Source organism: Trifolium pratense, linkage group LG6 (genome assembly GCF_020283565.1).
Source record: "Trifolium pratense cultivar HEN17-A07 linkage group LG6, ARS_RC_1.1, whole genome shotgun sequence".
NCBI lineage: Eukaryota > Viridiplantae > Streptophyta > Magnoliopsida > Fabales > Fabaceae > Trifolium > Trifolium pratense.
In genome coordinates, this window is record NC_060064.1 from 23,732,826 (window position 1) to 23,755,881 (window position 23,056).

General features: G+C 35.4%; 4 protein-coding genes across 5 annotated transcripts; 2 read left to right on the forward strand and 2 right to left on the reverse strand.

Moving 5' to 3' along the window:
• The first annotated feature begins 277 nt into the window (after positions 1-277).
• Positions 278-8,125, forward strand: LOC123888754 (protein SCAR2-like). Of its 2 annotated transcripts, XM_045937912.1 has the most exons (9): positions 279-638; positions 1,933-2,096; positions 2,207-2,330; positions 2,437-2,566; positions 2,711-2,772; positions 2,865-6,801; positions 6,888-6,974; positions 7,066-7,170; positions 7,324-8,125. In XM_045937912.1, exons 1-9 carry the CDS (start codon positions 484-486, stop codon positions 7,375-7,377), a joined length of 4,818 nt encoding a protein of 1,605 aa, XP_045793868.1. In that variant the 5' UTR covers positions 279-483; the 3' UTR covers positions 7,378-8,125. The 2 variants fall into 2 exon arrangements, with proteins under 2 accessions (XP_045793867.1, XP_045793868.1); XM_045937911.1 differs by having other exon boundaries at positions 278-638; positions 6,888-7,170; positions 7,324-7,926.
• Positions 8,126-10,645: 2,520 nt separating this feature from the next.
• On the reverse strand, positions 10,646-12,775 carry LOC123888576 (disease resistance protein Roq1-like). The gene is made up of 2 exons (XM_045937650.1): positions 12,267-12,775; positions 10,646-11,883 (listed from the first exon to the last, which is right to left on the reverse strand). The coding sequence occupies exons 1-2, from the start codon at positions 12,773-12,775 to the stop codon at positions 10,851-10,853; spliced, it is 1,542 nt and encodes a 513-aa protein (XP_045793606.1). The 3' UTR covers positions 10,646-10,850.
• A 2,731-nt stretch (positions 12,776-15,506) lies between these two features.
• Positions 15,507-17,941, forward strand: LOC123888578 (disease resistance protein Roq1-like). The gene is made up of 2 exons (XM_045937652.1): positions 15,507-16,721; positions 16,890-17,941. Exons 1-2 carry the CDS (start codon positions 16,267-16,269, stop codon positions 17,512-17,514), a joined length of 1,080 nt encoding a protein of 359 aa, XP_045793608.1. The 5' UTR covers positions 15,507-16,266; the 3' UTR covers positions 17,515-17,941.
• A 165-nt stretch (positions 17,942-18,106) lies between these two features.
• On the reverse strand, positions 18,107-21,110 carry LOC123888577. The gene is made up of 3 exons (XM_045937651.1): positions 20,251-21,110; positions 19,761-19,950; positions 18,107-19,433 (listed from the first exon to the last, which is right to left on the reverse strand). Exons 1-3 carry the CDS (start codon positions 20,281-20,283, stop codon positions 18,340-18,342), a joined length of 1,317 nt encoding a protein of 438 aa, XP_045793607.1. The 5' UTR covers positions 20,284-21,110; the 3' UTR covers positions 18,107-18,339.
• Between the last annotated feature and the right edge of the window lie 1,946 nt (positions 21,111-23,056).

Sequence of the window (23,056 nt, forward strand, 5' to 3'; positions counted from 1 at the left end):
CATTTCTTAATTTGCCCAACTTAACTTACATTTTGAAACGGAGAAAGTAGTTAAAAAAGCTAAAAAAAATAAGTTTCACATTAAAACAAACATTATTTATATTTTTTTTTTACGGAACATATTTACCATATTTAATTTTTAATTAGTATCTTATCTTAGAGTACTAATTAGTAATTAGCATTTTCCACCATGTTTTGATTACTTTTTAAGATAAATAATAAATCGTTTGGTTTAGACTTTAGAGGAAAGAAATCTCTAAGTATATAAACACAAAGTAATAAATTCAAACAAAAGAATAAATATAAAAAAGAACGAAAAGAAAAACTGTCTCTCTCTCTCTCTTTCGCTCCTCTTTCTCTCTCTTCCATTTCCATGGTGGAACAAACGGAAAACGCAGTGTCACCGGAAAAAGTATCCAACAACACAACAAATTCACTGTAATTGGAGCATAATTAGGGTTCATCAATTCCTTGAATTCAAACAATGCCTATCTCCAGGTACCGTATTCGGAATGCGCATGGTTTAGCGGATCCGGAGCTCATCGGTGCCGCCGATAAGGATGACTCCGAAGCTCTCCTTGAAGCCGTAGCCATGACTGGACTCGTCGGTTTCTTGCGCCAACTCGGTGACCTTGCTCAGTTAGTTCACTCTCTCTCTCTCTCTAACTGGTTTTTGCTTTGTTGTTGCTTGATGTTGATGATGATGAATTGTGCTCATAGTTACCGTGTGATTGCATTCAGTTTTTCAAAAACTAAATTGTAATTTTGTTTTATATTTGAATTCTTGTTAATTTTTGAAAAATTAAAATATAATTAAATTATAATCTAGTTTTGTTTTGTATTTGAATTCTTGTTTAGTTTTGTTGGTGGTGGTGATGTTAGTAGAGTGAGCTTTGATTCAGCGATTTTTTATTAATTTATTTTTTCTATCTCTTGGTAATTTGTTAATTCAGAGTTTCTAATTTGGTGGTTGAATTTTGGATTATGTGGATAAATTTGAATTTTTTTTTTTTTAATGTAAATGTTGTTATGAATTTATGATTAATATTGTATTGTAGTATTGAATATAGGAAACGGATTTAGGGGATTGCGTTTTTGATCTTATTTTGTTTTGGTTTTAATTTATTTGGCTTTTTCTTTGTGTCTTCTTCTTTGATTCCTTGATTCCTTTTGGTTCTTTGTATTTAGTGACTTTTTGGGTGGATAAAAAGGGAAGAAATTTTTTTTTTTTTTTATATACATAGATTGGTTGAGAAGATGTTGGATGTTTTTCTATATACATGGATATTTGGTTGAACCATGCGTGAACCACAATTCTGGAATTAAGTTTCAGGGCGGATTTAAAAATTATGTTATTTGCCGTAAACATGATTTGACGAATTATGCTCTCTTTTTTTGTGTTCACAGAAATTTTATTTTTATCACAATGTGACAAATAAGAGTTACTAATAAAAAAATAGAGAAAAATGAGATTTAAGTGGACTATGTTTCAGATACTGCAATTTTGGTTTGGTGGGTACATTATGAGTATTAAGGATTCTAGGGTCAATCTTAGGATCTACTATCCACAATCTCTTAATCAACCATCTCACAATCTTAGGGCTAATATTCTTGTGAATTTATCTATAATAATGCATATGGTAGGAAATTTTATATATCTTGTCAGAAATGCAGTGATCATGGCATTCTGTTCCCTGCAGTGAATTTAGAAAATTAGGTTCACTTTATAGTCTTCGCATCAAAATTTAGCATAGCATTTAATTGTATCATTTTGACAAAAAAACATTAATATGTTATTGATTTTATGATTGTCAAAAAAAAAATGTTATTGATTTTATAAAATGAGATGATTTTTTTAGCTAAAATAACTATAAGTTTTACAGCCACCAGCTGCTGTTAAGTTCATTGCATTTAACTGTATCATTTTGATTAGGTTTGCCGCTGAGTTGTTCCACGACCTGCATGAAGAAGTAATGGCTACTGCTGAAAGAGGCCACAGTCTTATGTCTCGTGTTCAACAGCTTGAGGCTGAAATTCCTCCAATTGAGAAAGCATTTTTGTCACGAACTCATCATTCATCTTTTTTCACAAATGGAGGTTAACCAATCAATGCAGTCCTTTTGTAGATTATTTGTTTATGTTTGTAATGTGAACTGTGGGTGATAATGGGACCCTTGATAAACTTTAACATGTTTCTTGCACTGCAGGGATTGACTGGTGTCCTAATCTTCGGTCTGAACAGAATCTCATTACTCGTGGAGATTTACCAAGATTTATAATGGATTCATATGAAGAATGTCGTGCTCCACCTAGACTTTTTCTTCTAGACAAGTATGGTGACTGGATTTGAAAAGCATACAAATTTTCAGGATAAATACAATTTAGTTAAATATGTTATGGAAATCTGAAGCTTTTGTTTCATTGTTCGCTTAAAAAGGTTTGATGTGGCTGGTGCTGGGGCATGTCTGAAGCGTTATACGGATCCATCATTCTTTAAAGCAGAGCCTGCTTCCTCTGCAACAGCAACAGTAGAAGTTCACAGGGAAAGGAAAATTCGCAAAGTCAAGGTACTAAAGCAATGATTTTACGACTCCATGACATAAATTTTCTATGAATTGTTTTAATTGACGTCATAAAAACGCAATTCTATGCAATAAAAAGTTGAATATTTACAATTTTGGATATTAAATATCTATAACTTGTATTTCCAGCCGAAAAAAGGAGAATGGCTGAGGGATGGTGAAGCCCCTGGAGTTGTTCCCTCACATTCAAAGTGAGTTCCTATAATTTTTCTGTGGTTCATTAAGCTTCTGATTTATCAAATGCAGAACTGTCCATAAAATTGCTAATCCATTATTATTGCAGACTTCATCAGTTGTTTCTTGAGGAGCGTATTGAGAATGCCTGTAGTGATCCTGCTCGTCTTGTGAATTTGAAAAAAAGACAATTGGATGGATCTGCTGTTGAATCAAAATCTGGGAGAAGCTACATGGAGAAATTTCTGGAAATCCCCTCACCTAATCATAAAATGGTCTGTGAAACGTCAGTAATTCAGCAGCCTGTGAAATTGATGTCAGGCGACACTAGTGAAACTGGGATTAAAAAACTTGGAATTAATGGCATTTCACCTATGGGAAGGTCTATGGAAAATGGAAAGACACATTCTTCATCAAATGAACAAGAATTAGAATTGAATTCATGCGCAGAAATGGACAGGAGGACAAATAGATATCTTGTGAAGGAGCCTGAACAAATTTTTTCTGGAAGGACTGGGACAGATGAAATGTATTCTAAGCATCTCAAGGTACCTGATGAAACCGAACCGGGGGATGACGATGAACAAAATAAAAGAGAATGCAGCCCAGACGGCTACCATTCTGATGATGCGGCTAGTGAGGTTGATGATTATATGGATGCATTAGCTACCATAGACTCAGAGTTGGAAATAGACAATGAGTGTAGACCTAAGGAAAGCTTCTTGAATGTTCAAAAGGTAACTGATTCAAATGGTGACGAAGAACATCAACTGCAAGCTCAATTTTCAGATTCTCAATCATTTGGAGATTCGTCATTATCTGAAGAAATGAGTTTATTTGAACAAGATAGAAGTGAAGAGCATAATGAAGTGCAAGCTCGACTGCCAGGTTCTTGGTCTGGAGGAACCCCTGGTGCATCAGATGATAATAGTTCATTCAAAGGAGATAGAAATCAAGAGCATACCCAACTGCAAGTTCAGTTTTCAGATTCTCAATCTATTGGAAACTCCTCACCAGAGACTGAAAATATGTCATCCAACCAACTTCCGCAAATTGTTGAATTGCAAAAAACTGGTGGTGAATTTGTCACAAATGATGATACACATGATCAGGGGCGAGCAATATCTGATTCTAGACCAGTCTCTTCTGGTTCATGTCTGGATTCAGAATGTTTATTGTCGTATTCAGATCATGGACCTACAGCTACCTCACTAGCGTCCCTACCTACAAGGACTCAATCAGATGAAACACTGCATGTTCCTGTTGAATGTCATTTAAGATTGCAAGATGACAAAGAGGCTCTCTCCCCAATAAAAGATAATACTTGCCCAGTTGTTTATTTTGACAACAATTCTTCGAACAACTTGGATGTTTCTGATCATCATGTCCATTCCAATACTCTGTTACAAGTATCCGATGAATTGAATTTAGCTCATGAAGGCAAATGTGGTGATCTTTCTCACATCGAAACATTGCAGGCAGATTCTCTAAATGAGTACTGTTCTGAAATATCGGTTGTTGGAGACATTGGTTCACGGGGGGAGGATCCCATTTGTCTGCCCATGGAAATAGACCTGAATTCAGGTACTAAGCTGCTGCTTGACGTCCGGGACTTAAAACCTAATGATGATATTAAAACAATGCAACTTGACTCAGAAGGTTTTTATCCTGTTGTGGAGTCTTCCGTGGAGAATAGCTTTACAGAAGAACTATGCTCTGATTTTACACACGGAAATCCACGAGATGGACCAGATTCGGCTGAATTTGAATTTCTGTATCCTGATCAGTTATCAAGGATAAATCTTGGCGATGAAATCAATGGATCCACCTGCAGTTTGGGTCCAGTTGAAGATGATAATTGTATTAAACATTCAGCTTCCCCTGATTACATACTGCAGGACGACAATGTCATGGTAAATGGTATGGTCCCTGTAGAAGTTCAGTCCAAAGATCTGGATGTATCTGCTATTCCTTCTCTTGATAATGCTGAACCTGATGCAAGCATTGCTAGTTGTCTAGCTTCAAATTCTATTTCTTCCCCATCAATGAATCCTTCAAATTTGCACGAATCTTTCCTAGGTTCTTCAGATTCCCATACAATGGAAATGGAATCCAATGAGGTAGAGTTGACAAAAAATTCCACAGACTTGAATGCAGAGAAGAAGGAAAGTCAACCGGAACCATTTTCATATATCACATCTCCAGTGAGTAGTCTTACTAAGTTGGAAGAATCTCCATCTACTTTTGAAGATCCTCATGAAAAAAATATGGAAGTCAATGAGGAAGTTGCAAGAGATTCTTTGACAGAGTTAAAATCACATATAGAAATGGGTCAACTGGAAATTGCTTCAATTGATGAACGGTTGAACCTGAACGGATCAGTTACTTCTGACTCTAGTATATGTAATAATTATCAACATTCACTGCTTAAGGAGAAAATACAAGATGGTTCTTCTCCCAATGACATGAAAATGGTGACCCAATGTTCAGAGCTAGACACCCAGAGGTCAGAATGTACATTTGTTTTCCAGATTGATCTACAGAACAGCAAAGATAGGTTTTTACCACCTTCCTATAATCAACCACAGCCAGAGAGCCACATTGAGTTTGCGTCTGAAGTCCATCCAGGGGAGCGTTCACATGGTTCCTTATCAATGTCATCTGATCAAAAGATTAGCCCAACAAAACATGTCATGGATTCATCGAAACCTCTACTTCCTGATCTTTTTCCCAAGGCAGCCAAAATCAATCTTGAGGAAACGCCACCTATGCCGCCTCTACCACCAATGCAATGGATAATGAACAAGGTTCAAAATGCTTCCCCAGATTCACAGAGAGAAGAAATATGTGCGAGTCCGGTATCATTCCAACCAATACAGCCTGTTACACCTGATTATAAGAGTCAATTTGGTTTATCAACTTCTGAAAGAGTAACCTTTCCGTATCAGAATCCTTTTTTGCCTGTTGTGGCTGTGGATAGTAATGAAAGCCTACAGCTTCCCGGGATATCAGCAGGTATTTCAGAGCATCCTGTTGCTATTCCTTTGCAATATCCTGTGATGGTAAATGGAGCAAATGGTCAACATAATTACCTAGTTCAGGAGAGAAGCCAAATCTACAACCCTTTCTTAACATTACCCTTGCTATCTTATGGTGGACTTCCCCATGGATGTGTCATTGCTTCAGAGGGAGAAAGCATATTGAAATCAAGTCCATGCCCACCAATACTACCTGCTGAACGTGCTTTTAATGGAGATAATCCCATCTATCAACAAGAAAGACTTTATCAATTCACAAGTCAGTTAATGGAAGATACTAGATTAGAAGCTAAAAAGGATAGTAATGGAGAGAGCGTATTGAGTTCAAGTCTATGGCCACCAATACTGCCCGCTGAATGTGCTGTTTATGGAACTAATCCCATTTTTCAACAAGAAAAATCTTCTCAGTTTACAAGTCAGTTAATGGAAGATACAAGTTTAGAAGCTAAAAAGGATGGTGGTAATCGAGAAAGCATATTGAATTCAAGTCCATTCCCACCAATACTGCCCTCTGAATGCGCTGTTCCTGGGTCTTATCCCATCTTTCAACAAGACAAACTGACTAACTCTGCTAGCCAAATAATGGAAGATGCAATTGAAGCTAAAAAGAATAGTCCTGGAGAATTGCATTCGGTGCTATCTGGTGAATGTCATGTATCTGGAGAAGATCCTATTTCTCCAGAAGAGCAACATTCTCATTCTCCAAATCAATTCATGGAAGAGACTGTTTTAGAATTTACAACGCATGAGGAGTCATCTATTGATTTGGAAAGGGATCAAGGAGATCATTTAATCTCACCCGAGTCACCACCAAGTACAGAAGTTATGCATCCCAATCACAGCCTGCTGCCTCCAGAGGGGAATCGGGCACTCTCATTGGATACATCTTCCCAATCATCAGAGTTTGATAGTCAAATACCAAATGGAAAACCAAAGAAGAAACTTCTTCCTCCTCCTCCTCCCCAGAACCATTTATTTGATGTTGCTGCTGCTCTTGACAAAAGCAGAGTAAAGACAGTTTTCTTGTTCTTGTCAAATTTACTCTTTATGTGGTCTTAATTTTTGCATAACACACTGCCTTTGTACCACTGCAGCTGAGGAAGGTTACTGATCGTGTTAGGCCCCAGATAGCACCAAAGGTAGATGATAGAGACTCATTGTTAGAACAGATTAGAACGAAGGTGAGAGCTAGAAATTTTGATATTGTTCATGCTATTTTAACTCTCCTGTATCAAATTCTTGTATTTAGATATTTCAAAATATTGCTTTCAGTCCTTCAACTTGAGGACTGCTGTGGTTACACGGCCCAACATTCAGGGTCCGAAAACAAACTTGAGGGTTGCTGCCATCTTGGAAAAAGCAAATTCTATTCGCCAGGTCTATCACTCTTTCTCTGTTAAATTTATTCTATTAAGTGTATGTTCTCTGTTAAATTTTGGTTAAACGCATGCGGTCTTCCTTTCTCTGTCCCTGCATAAACATATCACTTCTCTTCGAAGTAAACTAAACTAGTGTCAATTATTGAAACAGGCATTGGCTGGAAGTGATGAAGACGATGATGCAGACAGTTGGAGTGATTCTTGAATTAACTATACATAATGAGAAACACTAATCTCGGTGCCAGTACATGTTTTTTCTATTGTGAGTCTTGCTCGAAATCAGGTGTAAAAAGTCTTTCTTCTCTATAATGAATAGGAAATTTACTTTAATACACAAGATTCATTATCCTATTGTGTGTCCATCTATGATGCCCTGGACAACTTATGTTCCCTCCTGAGTCCACTCAATTCGCATACAGTTTCATAATACATGTGAACAAAGCACCCTGTGTTGCATCGATCCAGAGCATTTTACAGAGGTGAAACTTGCATAAATAAAATTCAGGCTCAGCGTGTAAGCACTGTATCCATCCAGATCAACCAACCTATCAGATTTTTTTTTCTGCATATAAGTATGTGTATATTTGTGTTGTGGTTGTCATAATTTTTTGATTCATTGTCATTTGTCATGAGTAAATCTGTAATTCTATAATATAGTGGATTACTAATAATTGGCTTGAAATACCATGTAGTTCATCTGTTTGTGTCCCATACGTAGTATATATACAGGCGAGCAAAATATTTTGGATGTACAGTTTCTATTCTGTCATTGCCTTTTAGTCTACTGATATGATTTTCAGTAGTATTTTTCTCCTAGCTGCTTGTGCACTAGTTACTCCTACAACTTTCTCTTGATCATGGCTTTATCCAAATAGATATTTAGATGGATTTGGTACTTAAAGTGAGATATTCAATTTAAAGGAGAAAAAAAAAAACTTATACGTTTGGATAGTAATTAGAAATTTTAGAGGATTTAAAATTCTTAGCAATTCAAATGATTATATTTTAATTACCATAATTTTAAATGTGTATGTTTGGATAGAGTAATATATATATATATATATATATATATATATATATATATTCATAGTAAACACTTTGGGCCACTTTTATAAATTTGAAAAAATTTGGGTCAATTTTAAAATTTGAAAAGGACCAATTTGCAATTTTGAGAATTTTAAAGGACCAATTTGCAAATTTTTAGGGACCAATTTACAATTTTTTTAATATCAAGGCTCAATTTGAAAATTGAAACATGAGAGAAAGGAATTTCAAATTCCTATCTGTTTTGTGTCATTTGAATTTTTTTTAACTTAATCATCCAAACAAGAAAATTTAGACAAAAAAAAATTAAATTTCTTCAAAACATTACTTTATCTCAAAACATTCATTCATCCAAACACACTCTAAAAAGATTATTGAATGAAAGATTAACCATTGAAAGACAAAAATTAGCTCCCAATTTAATCCCAAGAACAGTTTTATAAAATTAAAACACTATATAGTAAAATTGGTTTTCATCTCATGTAAGATAAAGGTGAACGGATAGGGATTGTCTTCGGTGAAATTTTCACTGGATTCCCTCAAGTGTTATCTCTTCCCTCAAGTGTTTCTTAACTGACCAGTGACCAAATTTGGGTCCAGGGAGCATTTGAAATAACGTATTTACATTTTATCTGAGCTTATCTTATGGCATGAGTACTTATGTAAGTGTTTGAGTGAGCTTATTAAAATATCCTATGTCATGTTCCTAAGTGTTACTTTCCCTCAGTAAGATTTTTTTAAATGTTTATGCATTTTCTCTTTTCTAATGGGTTAATGAACCGTAGACCTAATCCAAGTCCAATAATGGAGGTGAGGGTACAAAGAAACCAGAGATCTGGAAGGTTTATTCCAAAAGGGCTGGAAGAGAAGGTGGGAGAAAGTCATGTAGACGGCTCAAGTGTCAATTCTTATGGAGGGCGGATTGTAGAGAGAGGGAGGAGTAGAGTTGGTCAATTTCTATTTGGAAAGATATTACTAAAAGGGAACTAGAATAGTCATGAGATCTGATAGATGAGAATTACCTTTGATTTGAGTTTCTTACTTTCTTTCCTGTTCAATTCTTTCTAGCAATAATAAACACCCATTTCCTTTTGAATATTTTGTACCCTATCTTTTAGTCCAGTTGTTGTATGTTTTACCTCTTGCCACCCAAAATAATGGATGGTGTTGAATTGTTAGAAGTGAAAGTAAGCTGTGTTGGAGGATTCAAAATCAATTAAGATTTCAATACCGGAGTTTGATAATATTTACTTCTCAAAATGAGTAAAATGTTAAACCTGTGAACTTTTAAGGGTGGAAGTAGCGGTGGCACCCCAAGCGATGGGAATCTTTTTTGCATTGGACTGCTTCCATTTCAAAATAAGTGTCTAACCTATCAGTAGTCCAATGCTCGTTTAGTTAGTAAAGGATTTAAATGTTAGATGATCATATTGCATTGGACGAGTATTGCATTGGACTAGCCTCTGTTCCAAAATAAAGCATCTAACCTACTAGTACCTTTTGGTTAATCATCTTTTATTTCTAAATCTAATCCCTTGACATTTTACTTTATCCCAGTTTCTCCTATTATTCCAAAGAATCGAACAAGAGCATATATCAAAATTTGGGTTTTAGGCCTAACCTAACCTTACAAATCCATTTTGTAGTACCGCAATTAAAGTGGCTTTCCATTTTGTAGTTAAACACTTGTTTTGTAGCTGAGCAAATGCAGTATCTGATTTCAGTCTAATAAAAGATCTACTTCTCGGCAGTATCTGACTGGAGGAACCCTTGTTGCTTGGGATAAAGATGTTATTGTCATTTATAGAGGAAAGGACTTCTTGCCTCTGTTGCAGTTTCTTCAGCAATTCTACAGAGGAGGAATGATTTAATAAATAAAGTGAAGGCTGAAAACAGCTCATCAGTTACAGCTTCTTCTCATTCTGAAGGAAAGAATATGAAAATCCTTAAAGATAAAGAAATCATTGAAAAACGAATATTGACAAAGGCTATGGTAGCTATTAAAAGGACTAGCATCATATTGTCAGAGGTATGTTTCATTAACAGGTTCCAATTTTTTATTTTTACTTGTTACTTTAGAGTTACTGGTGGTATAGCTTTCACATACAGGCTTTAGAGAAGAAAGAAAAGGCTGAAAAGCTTCTAGAAAATTCGGAAAGAGCCGAGAGTCTTCAAAAACAAGAAATGGATAAAGAGGGTATTACGGAAGAAGAGTGATACATGTTGCGGAGAATTGGCTTGAAGATGAAGCTCTTCTTGTTGCTAGGTAACTTTATAATATGTTTGAAAATCTCACTGATATATAGTTGATTATCGTTGCTTGGCTTGAAGATGAAACCCTTCTTGTTGCTTGGTGATTATATGTTTGCCTCTGTTATGCTCAAGTCAATTGGTGTTGACTACATTAATTATTTTGAGACAGTTATATGTTGCTTCAATGACCCTTAAATATAATAAATTTGGAGATCAAAATTCTACCATCTCACAAAAATCACTATACAGCACTTAATCATGAATATGAATTTGAGTCACTATTTAATTATAATTCCTATAAATATAATATTTGTATTTACTAGTTACACATCTGTATACACTCAAATAGACAATTCAACTTCTATAATAAAATAAAACAAATCACATGATGGAACAAGAATTAGCGTTCTCATCATTGAACATGAACAAAGTAGACTCGGGCTCAGACGAGTTCACGTAGGACAATCGTGAAGGTTGCACAGGATAACCCTGTATGTACCTTTGCTCCATGTAATGATTATCACCCCTAGGGTGAACCTCCACAGTAGTACATTTGGTTTGATCACGACAGCGTCCATTGTAGTGATACATGGATGGTCGTAGTGGATATTGATACTTTGATTGCAAGACATCTATAATATTTTCGTTCGGACTTTCTCTCAATCTAACCAATGCATTTCTCCATTCAGAGGTATGTAGAGTAAACAAAAATGAACCCAATATTTTAATTGCTAGAGGTAGGCCATTTGCATAATGAAGCATGTCACATGCCAATTGTTCATAATAACTAGTAATATCAGCACATCTGAAAGCTTTTTGATAAAATAATAATTGAATAGAGTCAATTTGATTCAAGAGTGGAACTTTGTAAACTCCATCCACTCCATACTCTTTCAAGATGTGCTCATATCTAGTAATTATAATGATTCTACTCCCAGCAGCAAAACATTCACGATTCACGGCTAATTTCTCCAGTTGTTCAATTTGATCAACATTATCAAGAATTACTAGGGCCTTTAGATGAAGCATCCTACTTCGTATCAAAATAGTCGCCTCATAAGGATTGCATACCCGAAGGTGTTCTTCCTTTAGAGTTTGACGTAGAATTTGCTTTTGTGCACCAATTGCACCATCAACTCTATAAATTTTGCTTACATCTTCGATAACACAACTTGCTTCAAATTCATGAAAGATCCTGTCATATAAAACAGCTGCAAGAGTTGATTTCCCTATTCCTCTCATCCCGCAAATTCCTACAACCTGAACATCATTAGCCGAATCCAAAAATAAACGATTTTCTAGTTCTTCTATTGGAGAAATCATCCCCACTATATCTTTTGGAAGGCTTGAAAACTTGGGACAAAATGAATCCCTTATCTGTTGAGCAATCTTTTCAATCTCAGCATATTGACGCCTGAAAGTTTTAAAAAGTTAATCAATAAACTAAAAGATGGCAATATATAAAAAAAGAAAAAGGTAACACAGCTTTTTGGATAGGCAAAACAATCTAAATGTAGGATGTAACACCGCTATTTAGATTAAAGCGTGTCCGATCCCGATGTGTGGTCAATGAGGTCAATGCTCCAGGACCACAAGAGAGAGACGCCACATCTCCACCCAAAACCTCAAGACATTAGGTTAATGGGTCATCTCTCGTATAAATCCAACATTCTTCTCATACATAGTCGGTGTGAGACTTAATCACTCACTTGAAATGCAACACAATGTGTGGTTACATTTAATCACTTCTATTTTCTTAAATTGTGTCGGTGCTTCATACCAAAAAAGATTACTTACTTGTGGCGTAAATCCCAGCCAGTGATATTGGCCACTCGTGTCAGAGCTGTTCTCCATCTTCTTACCACCTCTAAGTCATGCTTGAGCCTTTCTTCATGTTTTTCAAAGGCTTTAGCATATCTTCCTTTTTGATGTCTCACCTCAGATGGATCAACATCATAGAAAATTGGAAGAACACGTCTTCCAGATATTAGAGCATAATAAAGGATCTGATCCAGTTCTTGCAAGCACCATGTTGAGAAAGCATAGTTCTTTGAGAAAACCACTATGAAAATCCGTGATCCTTCAATTGCACGACGGAGCTCAGGTGCTATGGATTCACCTTTCCTGAGATTTTTATCATCCTTAAATGAAACAATTCCTTTTCTTTTGAAGGCAGCAAAAAGATGATCAGTGACATTGCAGCGAGTGTCTGCGCCTCTGAAGCTAACAAACACATCATAAGCGTATTTCCCTCTCAAAGTGATCATGCTGCTTTTGCTTTGGATTATGCTGTTAGTTGAAGTCATTTAACTTGCCAAAGACAAACCTAAAGTGTTGAGTAATCAGTGGCTTTGTGTGACTGTATACAAAAGAAGCGTGAAGAAAAAGCTGTAGGTGGATAGTAATATAAATAATCAATCATTTGTGTGGTGTAGTTTAGAACTAATATCCAATGCTCTCTTCAATTCCCAGAAATTTCATTGTTTTAATTTCCTACATCTTTCACTTTACCCTGTTCCTAGAAATTTCCTAATTCTTGGTGTTAATTTACTCGTCTTTCAGTTTTTCATTCATTGATTCTAAGCTTTGTCTTATTAAATGTGTGGTATTCAAATATGGGCCATCTTAGACTGTACTCGCGGGACATTAGATTAGGACATTAAAAAATAAAGTGCCAAATCGTCGCCCGTTTCCTTATTTCTTCGATAATTTAGTTGACTTAAGGCTAGAAAAGATAACTTTTTAGTGTTTAGGAACATTGTTTAACATTTTGTTTTAGTTTTCATCACCACTATCCGGTCCATTGGACCGCCCATCTGGTTCGGGAATTAGTTCTGCTATCAAGTGGTTTTAGCTCCCTTACGATTGTAGTTATGGGGATCGAATCGTAGTCCTCCTACAAAGTCCAGCGTTAATCATCATTGGATCAACTACTTATTACGGGTTATTTTCCTTCAAATATTTAGCTATTTTTTTTTCCTTCTATTAAATTTACGTCTTTGTCCTCTGAATTTAACTCAGTTGGCAGAGACATTACATTTTTTTTTTTTGAAGAAGCTAAATTAGCCCACCCAAATTGGCACCAGAGAGAATCGAACCTCAGACCTCAAGAGGAGCACACTCCCAGGTCCCAAAGAGACATTGCATTTTATATGTAGGGGGCTGAGGTTCAAATCATGATCATCCCACTTATCCACCTTATGGGTGGAATTTTTAGCCACTAACCTACTTCAACAAAAAAAAATTACGTCTTTATGATGCAGAGGTGTTGATTTATGTTATTTGATTAGTTAGACTATTTCTTGTATGATCAATAAATAATATAATTAAATCAATCGTTAGATGGTTTAGTGATGATTGATGCTGAATTTGATAGGAAGAACCACGGTTTGATCCCTGCAACTGCGATCGGGAGGGTGCTGGAACTACCTGATGTCAGAACTGACCCCCAAACCAGATTCAACTGGTGGTGAAAAACCAATAAAATAAAATAAATAAATAATATAATTGAATATAAGATGGGATACGTTAACTCCACAGTATCAAAATTGACTTTGTTCACTCGCAAAATCTGAGTGTTTTTTTTCCTTGTCTTCGAGATTCATGTTGGTGTGGTTCTTTGTCACTTTTTTCTCATCATTATTACTCTACCTTCTTCCAAGATGCTTCCACCATGAATTTCTATTTTTATTTTCATTCTCATTACTTTTGCTGATGGTGTTGTGGGATAGTAGACAAAATCAATTTAACAATCAAGATTGGAGAAACAATGAACAAAATCAATTTAGCAATCAAATTGGAGAAACAATTACAATTTGCATTATTACTGGCAAGGGATTTAACCTAACTATTAAATTCAATGAGTTGATTTAATTTTCATTGGTGGCCGTGGTGACGAAAATGGGAGTTGGGCGAAACATGGCTGGGGTGGGCCACGGCCACCCGCTCGAAAAAAATGAAAAATTATTGGCCACACCAAAAAAAATGAGAAATTATTTTAATATACTTTTTTTTAACAGCAAAAGTGTATTCGTGTGTATATATATATATGAGTCAGAATCAAATGACACCAACTAGTTTGACACCAAATGTTACACACATATATATATATATATATATATATATATATATATATATGGGGGCTGCTAATTTAGACCCAGTTGGGTCTAAATTAGCAAAGTGCACCTTTTCAGTTGGACCAAAATACTCATTCTTTTTAATTAATTAACCAAATTACCATTAATGGACGCGGATCCAGTGTCGCGCGCGTACCGCAGGACAATGGTTACAGGCCGTTGATTTCCATCAGACAGCCAAGATCTGATCTCATCAAGACTGTCTGATCAATCAGACAGCCCAGATCATCCGAATCCATCAGATTCCAGCGCGTGCACCACACTGGATTACACCCTGGAGAGAGAAGAATCTACTTTTTAAAAGCAGGACACGTGTCGCTGTCTGATTGGCTGGCCGTGATTTTTTTCCATTTAATACTTTGAACTCAATTATTTCGTTGTAAATTAATTTTTTATTTTTATTTTTTATACCAAAATTCATAATTTTTTTTTCTCTACAAATAGAGACTTGGTTCGTTTGATTTGGACACAGAAAAAAAAACCCAATTTTTCCTACTTTTAAAAAGCAAATTTTTCTCTCTCCAGGGTGTAATCTAGTGTGGCGCACGCGCTAGAATCTGATGGATCAGGATGATCTGGGCTGTCGGATTGATCAGACAGTCTTGATGAGATCAGATCTTGGCTGTCTGATGGAAATCAACGGTCTGTAACCATGGTCCTTCGGTACGCGCGCGACACTGGATCCGCGTCTATTAATGGGTATTTTGGTTAATTAATTAAAAAGAATGGGTATTTTGGTCCAATTGAAAAGGTGCACCTTGCTAACTTAGACCTAACTAGGGTCTAAGTTAGAAAACCCCTATATATATAACAAAGTCACAAATGGAGAAAGTACAAATGGTACTATACCTCTATACCCACAAACTCGGGATTAAGTACAAGGGGTACTTGACCCAAAGTTAAAAACGAGAGCAAAAAGTCATCCACTACCTACGAATACAATCCATAGGATAGGTTTTCTATTCATAAAGAGAACACACACCACCCATCTTTTTATCAACTAACCACTTCCATGAGGTAGAGATGATACGATGTAGAATATCATCCACCACCGGCACTTGTGAGTTGAAAATCAAATCATTTCTAAGTTTCCAAATAGCCCCCACCACCACATGCCACACCGCAAGAAGACCCTTAAGTATTTTGCCGCTCCCCCTCCCCGTGCAAAATCTTCGGAAAATCTCAAGTGGATCTCTCGGTACTGCCACATCCCAACCAAAACACTTAAACACTTTACTCCATAGAGACGAAGCAAAAGCGCACCATCCAAAGAGATGACCCTCACACTCTAAGTGCATCGGGCATAACACACAAAAAGTGTTGGAGCCGTGGTCGACAATTCCCCATTTAGCAAGATTAACCCTTATTGGTAAGCGACGTAGTAAGAGTTTCCAAGAGAACACAATAACTTTTGATGGGGCAAGACTTTCCCATAAAAATCCCAAGTCCCTAACCAAGTCCCTACCAACCCACTTCTTCAGGTTTCTTACATATGCAGTCACATATATACTGCCACTGATTATTACTCAGCAATTTAGCTTTAGCTTTTGCAATTTTTTTTATTTTAAGGATTAGCTTTTGCAATTTGAATAGCTTCCAATAACAGCATCATCCAAAACAAAAGTACCAGCAGTAGCATCATCATCATCATCCCATTGAGAATGAGATATTCTTACGACGTGTTTGTTAGCTTCAGAGGTGCAGACAAGCGCTGTAATGTTACCGATCATCTTTTTGCTGCCTTCCAAAGAAAAGGAATGTTTCCATTTAAGGATGATAAAAATCTCAAGAAAGGCGAATCCATAGCACCTGAACTCCATCGTGCAATCGAAGGATCTCGGAATTTCATTGTGATTTTCTCAAAGAACTATGCTTTCTCAACATGGTGCTTGCGAGAACTGGATCAAATACTTAATTGTGCTCTAAAATCTGGAAGACTTATTCTGCCTATTTTCTATGATGTTGATCCATCAGAAGTGAGACACCAAAAAGGAAGTTATGCTGAAGCCTTTGAAAAACATGAAGAAAGGCTCAAACATGACTTAGAAATGGTGAGAAGATGGAGAAAAGCTCTGACAAAAGTGGCCGATATCACTTGCTGGGATTTACGCCACAAGTAATTTTCTCTCCGATACTATGAAGCATTGACACAATTTACAAAAATATAAGTAATTAAATGTAACCACAAGTCTGGCAGCATCGGACGTGCCTTGACCTGCACATACTTTTTTTTTTCCTATATGGTCATGTTTTAGGTTATTTATTAACATTTTTAAAATTTCAGGTATCAAAGTGCCGAGATTGAAAAGATTGCTCAACATATAATGGATTTATTAGGTCATAAGTTTTCAAGCCTTCCAAAAGATTTAGTGGGGATGACTTCGCCTTTAGAAGAATTAGAAAAACTTGTACTTTTGGATTCGACTAATGATGTTCAGGTCGTAGGAATTTACGGGATGAGAGGAATAGGGAAATCAACTCTTGCAGCTGTTTTATATAACAAGATCTTTCATGAATTTGAAGCATGTTGCGTTATTGAAGATGTGAGCAAAATTTATAGAGCCGATGGCCCAATTGGGGCACAAAAGCAAATTCTACATCAAATTCTAAAGGAAGAACAAGAACACCTTGAAGTATGCAAGCCTTATGAGGTAACTACTTTGATACAAAGCAGCATGCTTCATCTAAAGGCTCTTGTAATTCTCGATAATGTTGATCAAATTGAACAACCGGAGAAAATCCAAACGAAAATATTATGGATGTTTCGCAACTACGAGTACAGCCTCCCATGTGTCAGTACAAGGGACGCTGTCACGGTCAAACCAATTATACTGTTGTGGAGGTTCACCCTAAGCGTGATAATGATTACATGGAGCAGGGTTATCATGGAGTACAACCTTCACTACTAGTGTCCTACTTGAACCCATTTGAGCCTTCCTTTATGTTCGATGACAATCCTAATTATTGTTCCATAATGTGATTTGTTTTATTTTATAATAGATTTTCGATTAGAGTGAATATAGATGTTGCAACTTATAAATACAGGGTCAGGAAGCAACACAGGGTGTACAAGGTCAGGAAGAATCTCAGCAAAATAGATAAGGGATGATGAATTTCAATTGCAAAATCTTGTGATGAACATGTTGGAGGTTTATAACTTTTATGATTGAAATTTCTGCATCAAATACACGATTTTCTTTTACTATTCCTGCATGATTTAAAATTCACCTATCTGCTCGGTTGATAATGGCGAAGCTGTGTGGTCTATTATCCTCTATACATGAGTGGGTGTATGTACTTCAACTTGATAATGTTAATTTTGAGCTTGATTCCAAATGCATGATTGGTAGTTTCAATGCTCTTACGGAGTATTCTGGGATGATCAAAAGAATGATATAGTGATGACATAGAAGATTTAGCCAATCAGATGGAAGAGGAACACAATGATCACACATTGCTTGTATCACAACATTTGATATTTAAAATATATATATATATATATTCGGATAAACTTTCATTGATCAAACAGTAATGAAGATTGCAGACACAATTTTAGCAATTATACACTTCAAATTAGAAACAATTAACAGACAAAATAATAAATAGTACTAGACTTAAATAGACGGTCACCCTCCCTCATTCTAGCTATAATTAAATTACAAGTTTGACACAAGCAAAAAGGAAAATGGGGTGAAACACAAAGAACATAAGTAACACAACGTACAATATGCAAGTTACTCAACTAGAGAATAATCTATCTCGTATTGTAGATGTCTAAAACACCAGTCAAACACGAAGACACCTGTTTCATCGGGAGTTGGAAGCATAATGCATTTTTGCAATTTTTTATCATCCCATGAATATACTCTACATATTGTAGATGAAAAGAGGGTGACATACACAGAGTTTCTCTCATATCCCCACTTGTTCGGGTTGCTCAATGCATAACAATCTTTCTTCAAACCATTACAAGCATAAAATAATGCAATATCCCCCAAAGTTTCAAGTTTGACATAATTCATGGTGGAGAAGTCTATCTTGTACACATTCCTAATCATTTTATCTTCCATTAAATCAACCAGTAAAAGTTGTTCATCACAATTAACCAGCTTAAGGTGTATGCTAGTTACATCAGGAGTACTCTTCAGTTTTAGAAATTTAATGATTGTAGAATTCAAGCTAAGCACTCCTATGTTGGCCTTGTTAGTGACAAGGTATATTATACTGTGCAAAACCACAAAGTGAACAATCTTCTCTTCTTGATTTCCTATTGCTGAAGAATAACTAACCCAACCATAGTTTCTAGATTGATAGACACGCAAATTCCTAGAGCATATGCATAAAACCACCAAAACAAAATCCTCGGAGCATTTGCTAAGAGCAAGCAATGCATGGCTAGCAAAAGCATTAGAGATAACTTCAAAGTTAGAGGCATTGATTACCTTCTTTGCTCTTGTAAATGGATTGAATATCTGAAATGAATCATTGAATCCCGCCTTGATAAAATATCCGCTAGAAGACGCGACATACATAGAGTTGGATAAGCACTCCATCTTCTTCAAGGAATAAATTTTTTGATTGGGAATGCTTATTAAGGAAAAGAATTCTTGAAGATGCGTATTACTATACACATTTCGGAGAAGTAATGGTTCTTGGTATGCTATGAAATTTGTCCAGTAAATTTTATGAAAAGCCTTCCAATTCTTGCACACACCGGCAAACTGAAAGAGGTCGTGAAAATCTAGTGTTTTGCAAATGTTATCAAGAACATCCCAAGGAAGTTCACGGTTTTCTTCTACCTTCTTCTTCACATATTTTCGTTTGACCCCTGCTACCAACAAAAAGGAAAAAATGAAAATTCGTAACATCAGTTTAGTTGTTGTTGAACAATGCAGAGCGTGACAACTTAAGGTCCATTTGGATTTGGCTTATTTTTGAGCTTATGAAAATAAGCAATGCAAATAAATAAACTTTTATGTTAATTCATAAGTTTTCACTCACAGAAAATTATAAACTACACTGAAAAACTTATAATAATACATAAAAGCTTATTTATTTGCATAAGCTCAAAAAAAAAAAATCAATCCAAACAGGTCCTTAATCCATGAATTAATTATGCAAAAACTGAATGAAAAATGATTGAGAAAGTACTAACCAGTGATCTTAAGTTTGATTTGATATTTGTTTTTCAGTAAGGTGTTGAATCTGAAAATCAAATCTGTATTTCCACTACACAATCCCTGCACTCTTGCTCTGAAACGTCTTCTATCAATTCTTCCCGCTTGGAAATTCTTTATGAGTTCTAAAAACTCACCATACGGATCATCGATCTGAGAGATCTTCATCTTTATTTATTCAGAAAATTATTATTCAGTTCATTGAGTATTAAAAAGCAAACAAATAATGATTCAGAAAGCTACCGATGGAGCAAACTATTATATAATAATCATAACTTTCTTATTTTATTATCAAATCAACTTGACTGTTTCAGGAAAAACAAAAAGATTTGATTTTTAATAAATTTAAACATGATGATTATTATATTATATGAATGTAATCCAAACTAATTTGTTGATAAGTTTTCGTTTTGTCGTATGATTTAATCAAAAGAAATAAATTATAAAAAAAATTGGTAAAATTTGTACCTTGAAGCTCGCCGTTGTGTTGTGCTTTGTCATCAAAAACTGGTTGGATGAACTGGTTAGATGTTTTCCTTCAAGTTCTTCATTATTTTGTTATTAATAATAAGGTTCTCTATTGTGTTTCTGTTATGAGTCTAAATTTGTGGAATATTTTGCTGACTCGAACTTGCATATAAGTTTTATTAATTATTAATTTCAGTTCTGGAATAGGATGAAAAAACTTTCTTCAATAAGAGGAGGAAAATGTGCCCTAACTCAGAGGGACAATTCTGTTGAGGATTTGTTCAGAACGACGATCCTCTGCTTGTGAATTTCGTTATAACTCCCGTTGTTCCGATCAGTATTCAGAATGACAATCCAAGTGAGGTTTCTGATGATGTTACTGCTGAATCCTCAATTGGAAGTGAGGTTCTTATTGCTCAAAAGCCTCTTCCTGATCCGGTCAGTGTTCAGAATGACCGTCCAGTGGTTCCTACTATTGTGAATCTCAATGTAGGGGACATCTGTTCCTGGTGCAGCCAGAAAAACCAATTCTAAGTCTAAATATAAGGTAATTATTTTTATCCAATTCATTTTGCTTTATTTTATTATTGTTCAATTGTTATTTAATTTCATTTGTTTTTTCTTTTAAAATGCTAGGTAGGAAGAAATGCAACAAGAGCTCTCCCTGGTCTCAGATGGACCCCGGATGAGAATCAAATTTTGGAACAAGCAATCAACATGTTTGATTCTAATTCTGATTTGATTGTGAAGCATTGTCTGCCACTTCTCAAATGGCGGGATGCCAAGTCCATTAGAACGAGGCTTAAGAGAGTTGAAGATAATAGGAAGGGGAAGAAGACAAATGGTGCTGCTGATGCCTTGGCAGCTTGGCTAGATACTGTTCGTAACATCATCAACAGCTTTTTTGGCTGCCATAGAAACAACAGTAGCTAGTCCAACTGTCAAGGCATTAGCAGCACCATTTGTCTTCTTCCCCTTCTTATTATCTTCAACTCTCTTAAGCCTCATTCTAATAGACTTGGCATCCCGCCATTTGAGAAGTGGCAAACAATGCTTCACAATCAAATCAGAATTAGAATCAAACATGTTGATTGCTTGTTCCAAAATTTGATTCTCATCCGGGGTCCATCTGAGACCAAAGAGAGCTCTTATTGCATTTCTTCCTACCTAGCATTTTAAAAGAAAAAACAAATGAAATTAAATAACAATAATAAAATAAAGCAAAATGAATTGGATAAAAATAATTACCTTATATTTAGACTTAGAACTGGTTTTTCTGGCTGCACTAGGAACAGGTGTCCCCTGCATTGAGATTCACAATAGTAAGAACCACTGGACTGTCATTGTGAACACTGACCGGATCAGGAAGAGACTTTTGAGCAATAACAACCTCACTTCCAATTGAGGGTTCAGCATTAACATCATCAGAAACTTCACTTGGATTGTCATTCTAAACACTGACCGGAACAGGGGGAGTGGTAACAAAATTCACAAGCAGAGGATCGTCGTTCTGAACAAAAGTGGTGTCCACAACGTCCTCAACAGAATTGTCCCTCTGAGTTAGGGCACATTTTCCTCCTCTTATTGAAGAAAGTTTCTTCATCATATTCCAGAAATGAAATTAATAATTAACAAGACTTATATGCAAGTTCGAGTCAGCAAAATATTCCACAAATTTAGACTCATAACAGAAACACAATAAAGAACCTTATTGTTAATAACAAAATAATGAAGAACTTGAAGGAAAACATCTAAAACAATAATCTCAGGATGCAAAGTGAGTTCAAGTTCATAATAACCTAAAAACAACAAAATAATCAAGAACTAGCAGATAACCTAAAGATCTGAGATATGAAATAGGAATTCGATATCTAAAAAACTAGAAGAGAAGAGTAAAGATCTTAAAAGAGAAATAAAATGCAAAATTAGAAAACATAGAAGAAATTGAGTGAGGTTATGATGAAGATAGGTGAAGTTACTTGAGTTGAACACCGAAGAAAATCAATGCTACCGATCGGATTGTTTCGGGAGAGAAAGTGATACCAGCGTGAGAGTTAAGCAAGAAAAGTGATAATGCGAGAGAGTTCTTCCATGTATATAGCCCTCTTTATTTATTTCTACTTTCAAGTGTTGATTAAGATTCAATTATACCAAAACGCTAACCAGCACATTATAATAACTTAAAATTATTATGTGATGTGAATGTGAATACTAAGAAACACCAGCTTAGTAGTGTCAAGTACTATTTTAATTCATTTTAATTAAGTAATCAAATTAGAATTGTATTATTTAGCAATCTCCATTTTTATCATTATTAAAACTTGGAGAATACAAATACAATAATATAATATTTTGTGGTTGAATTAATTTAATATATATTTTAAAATTCTTTAAAATTATATTAATAAATAGATGTAACAAAAAAAAATAGAAATATTGTGGTTTAAGTGTTAAAAAGTCTTCGTCCTCTTAAACATGTGGTCAGAGGTTCGATTCCCGATTCATGTGTATGCACTACAAGTTTTTCGACGGAGATTAGTTGCTAACGACAGTAAAAATTTCGTACCAATATTATTGTAAAACAATAACTGAAAACTAAAGGCTCCGTTAGGGTCACTCTATTATCCTTACTCCTTAGTCACTCTATTAAAAAATGGTGCCATGTGCTTATAATATATTTAAAATATGAAGAATTCTTCGTACATATTTAATTTAAATGTATAGCGTTATACTTGTTGATGTGGATGGATCTATTAAATATTACCTGGAGAAGAATCCATGGTAGTATATGGTTGTGGCAAACCAA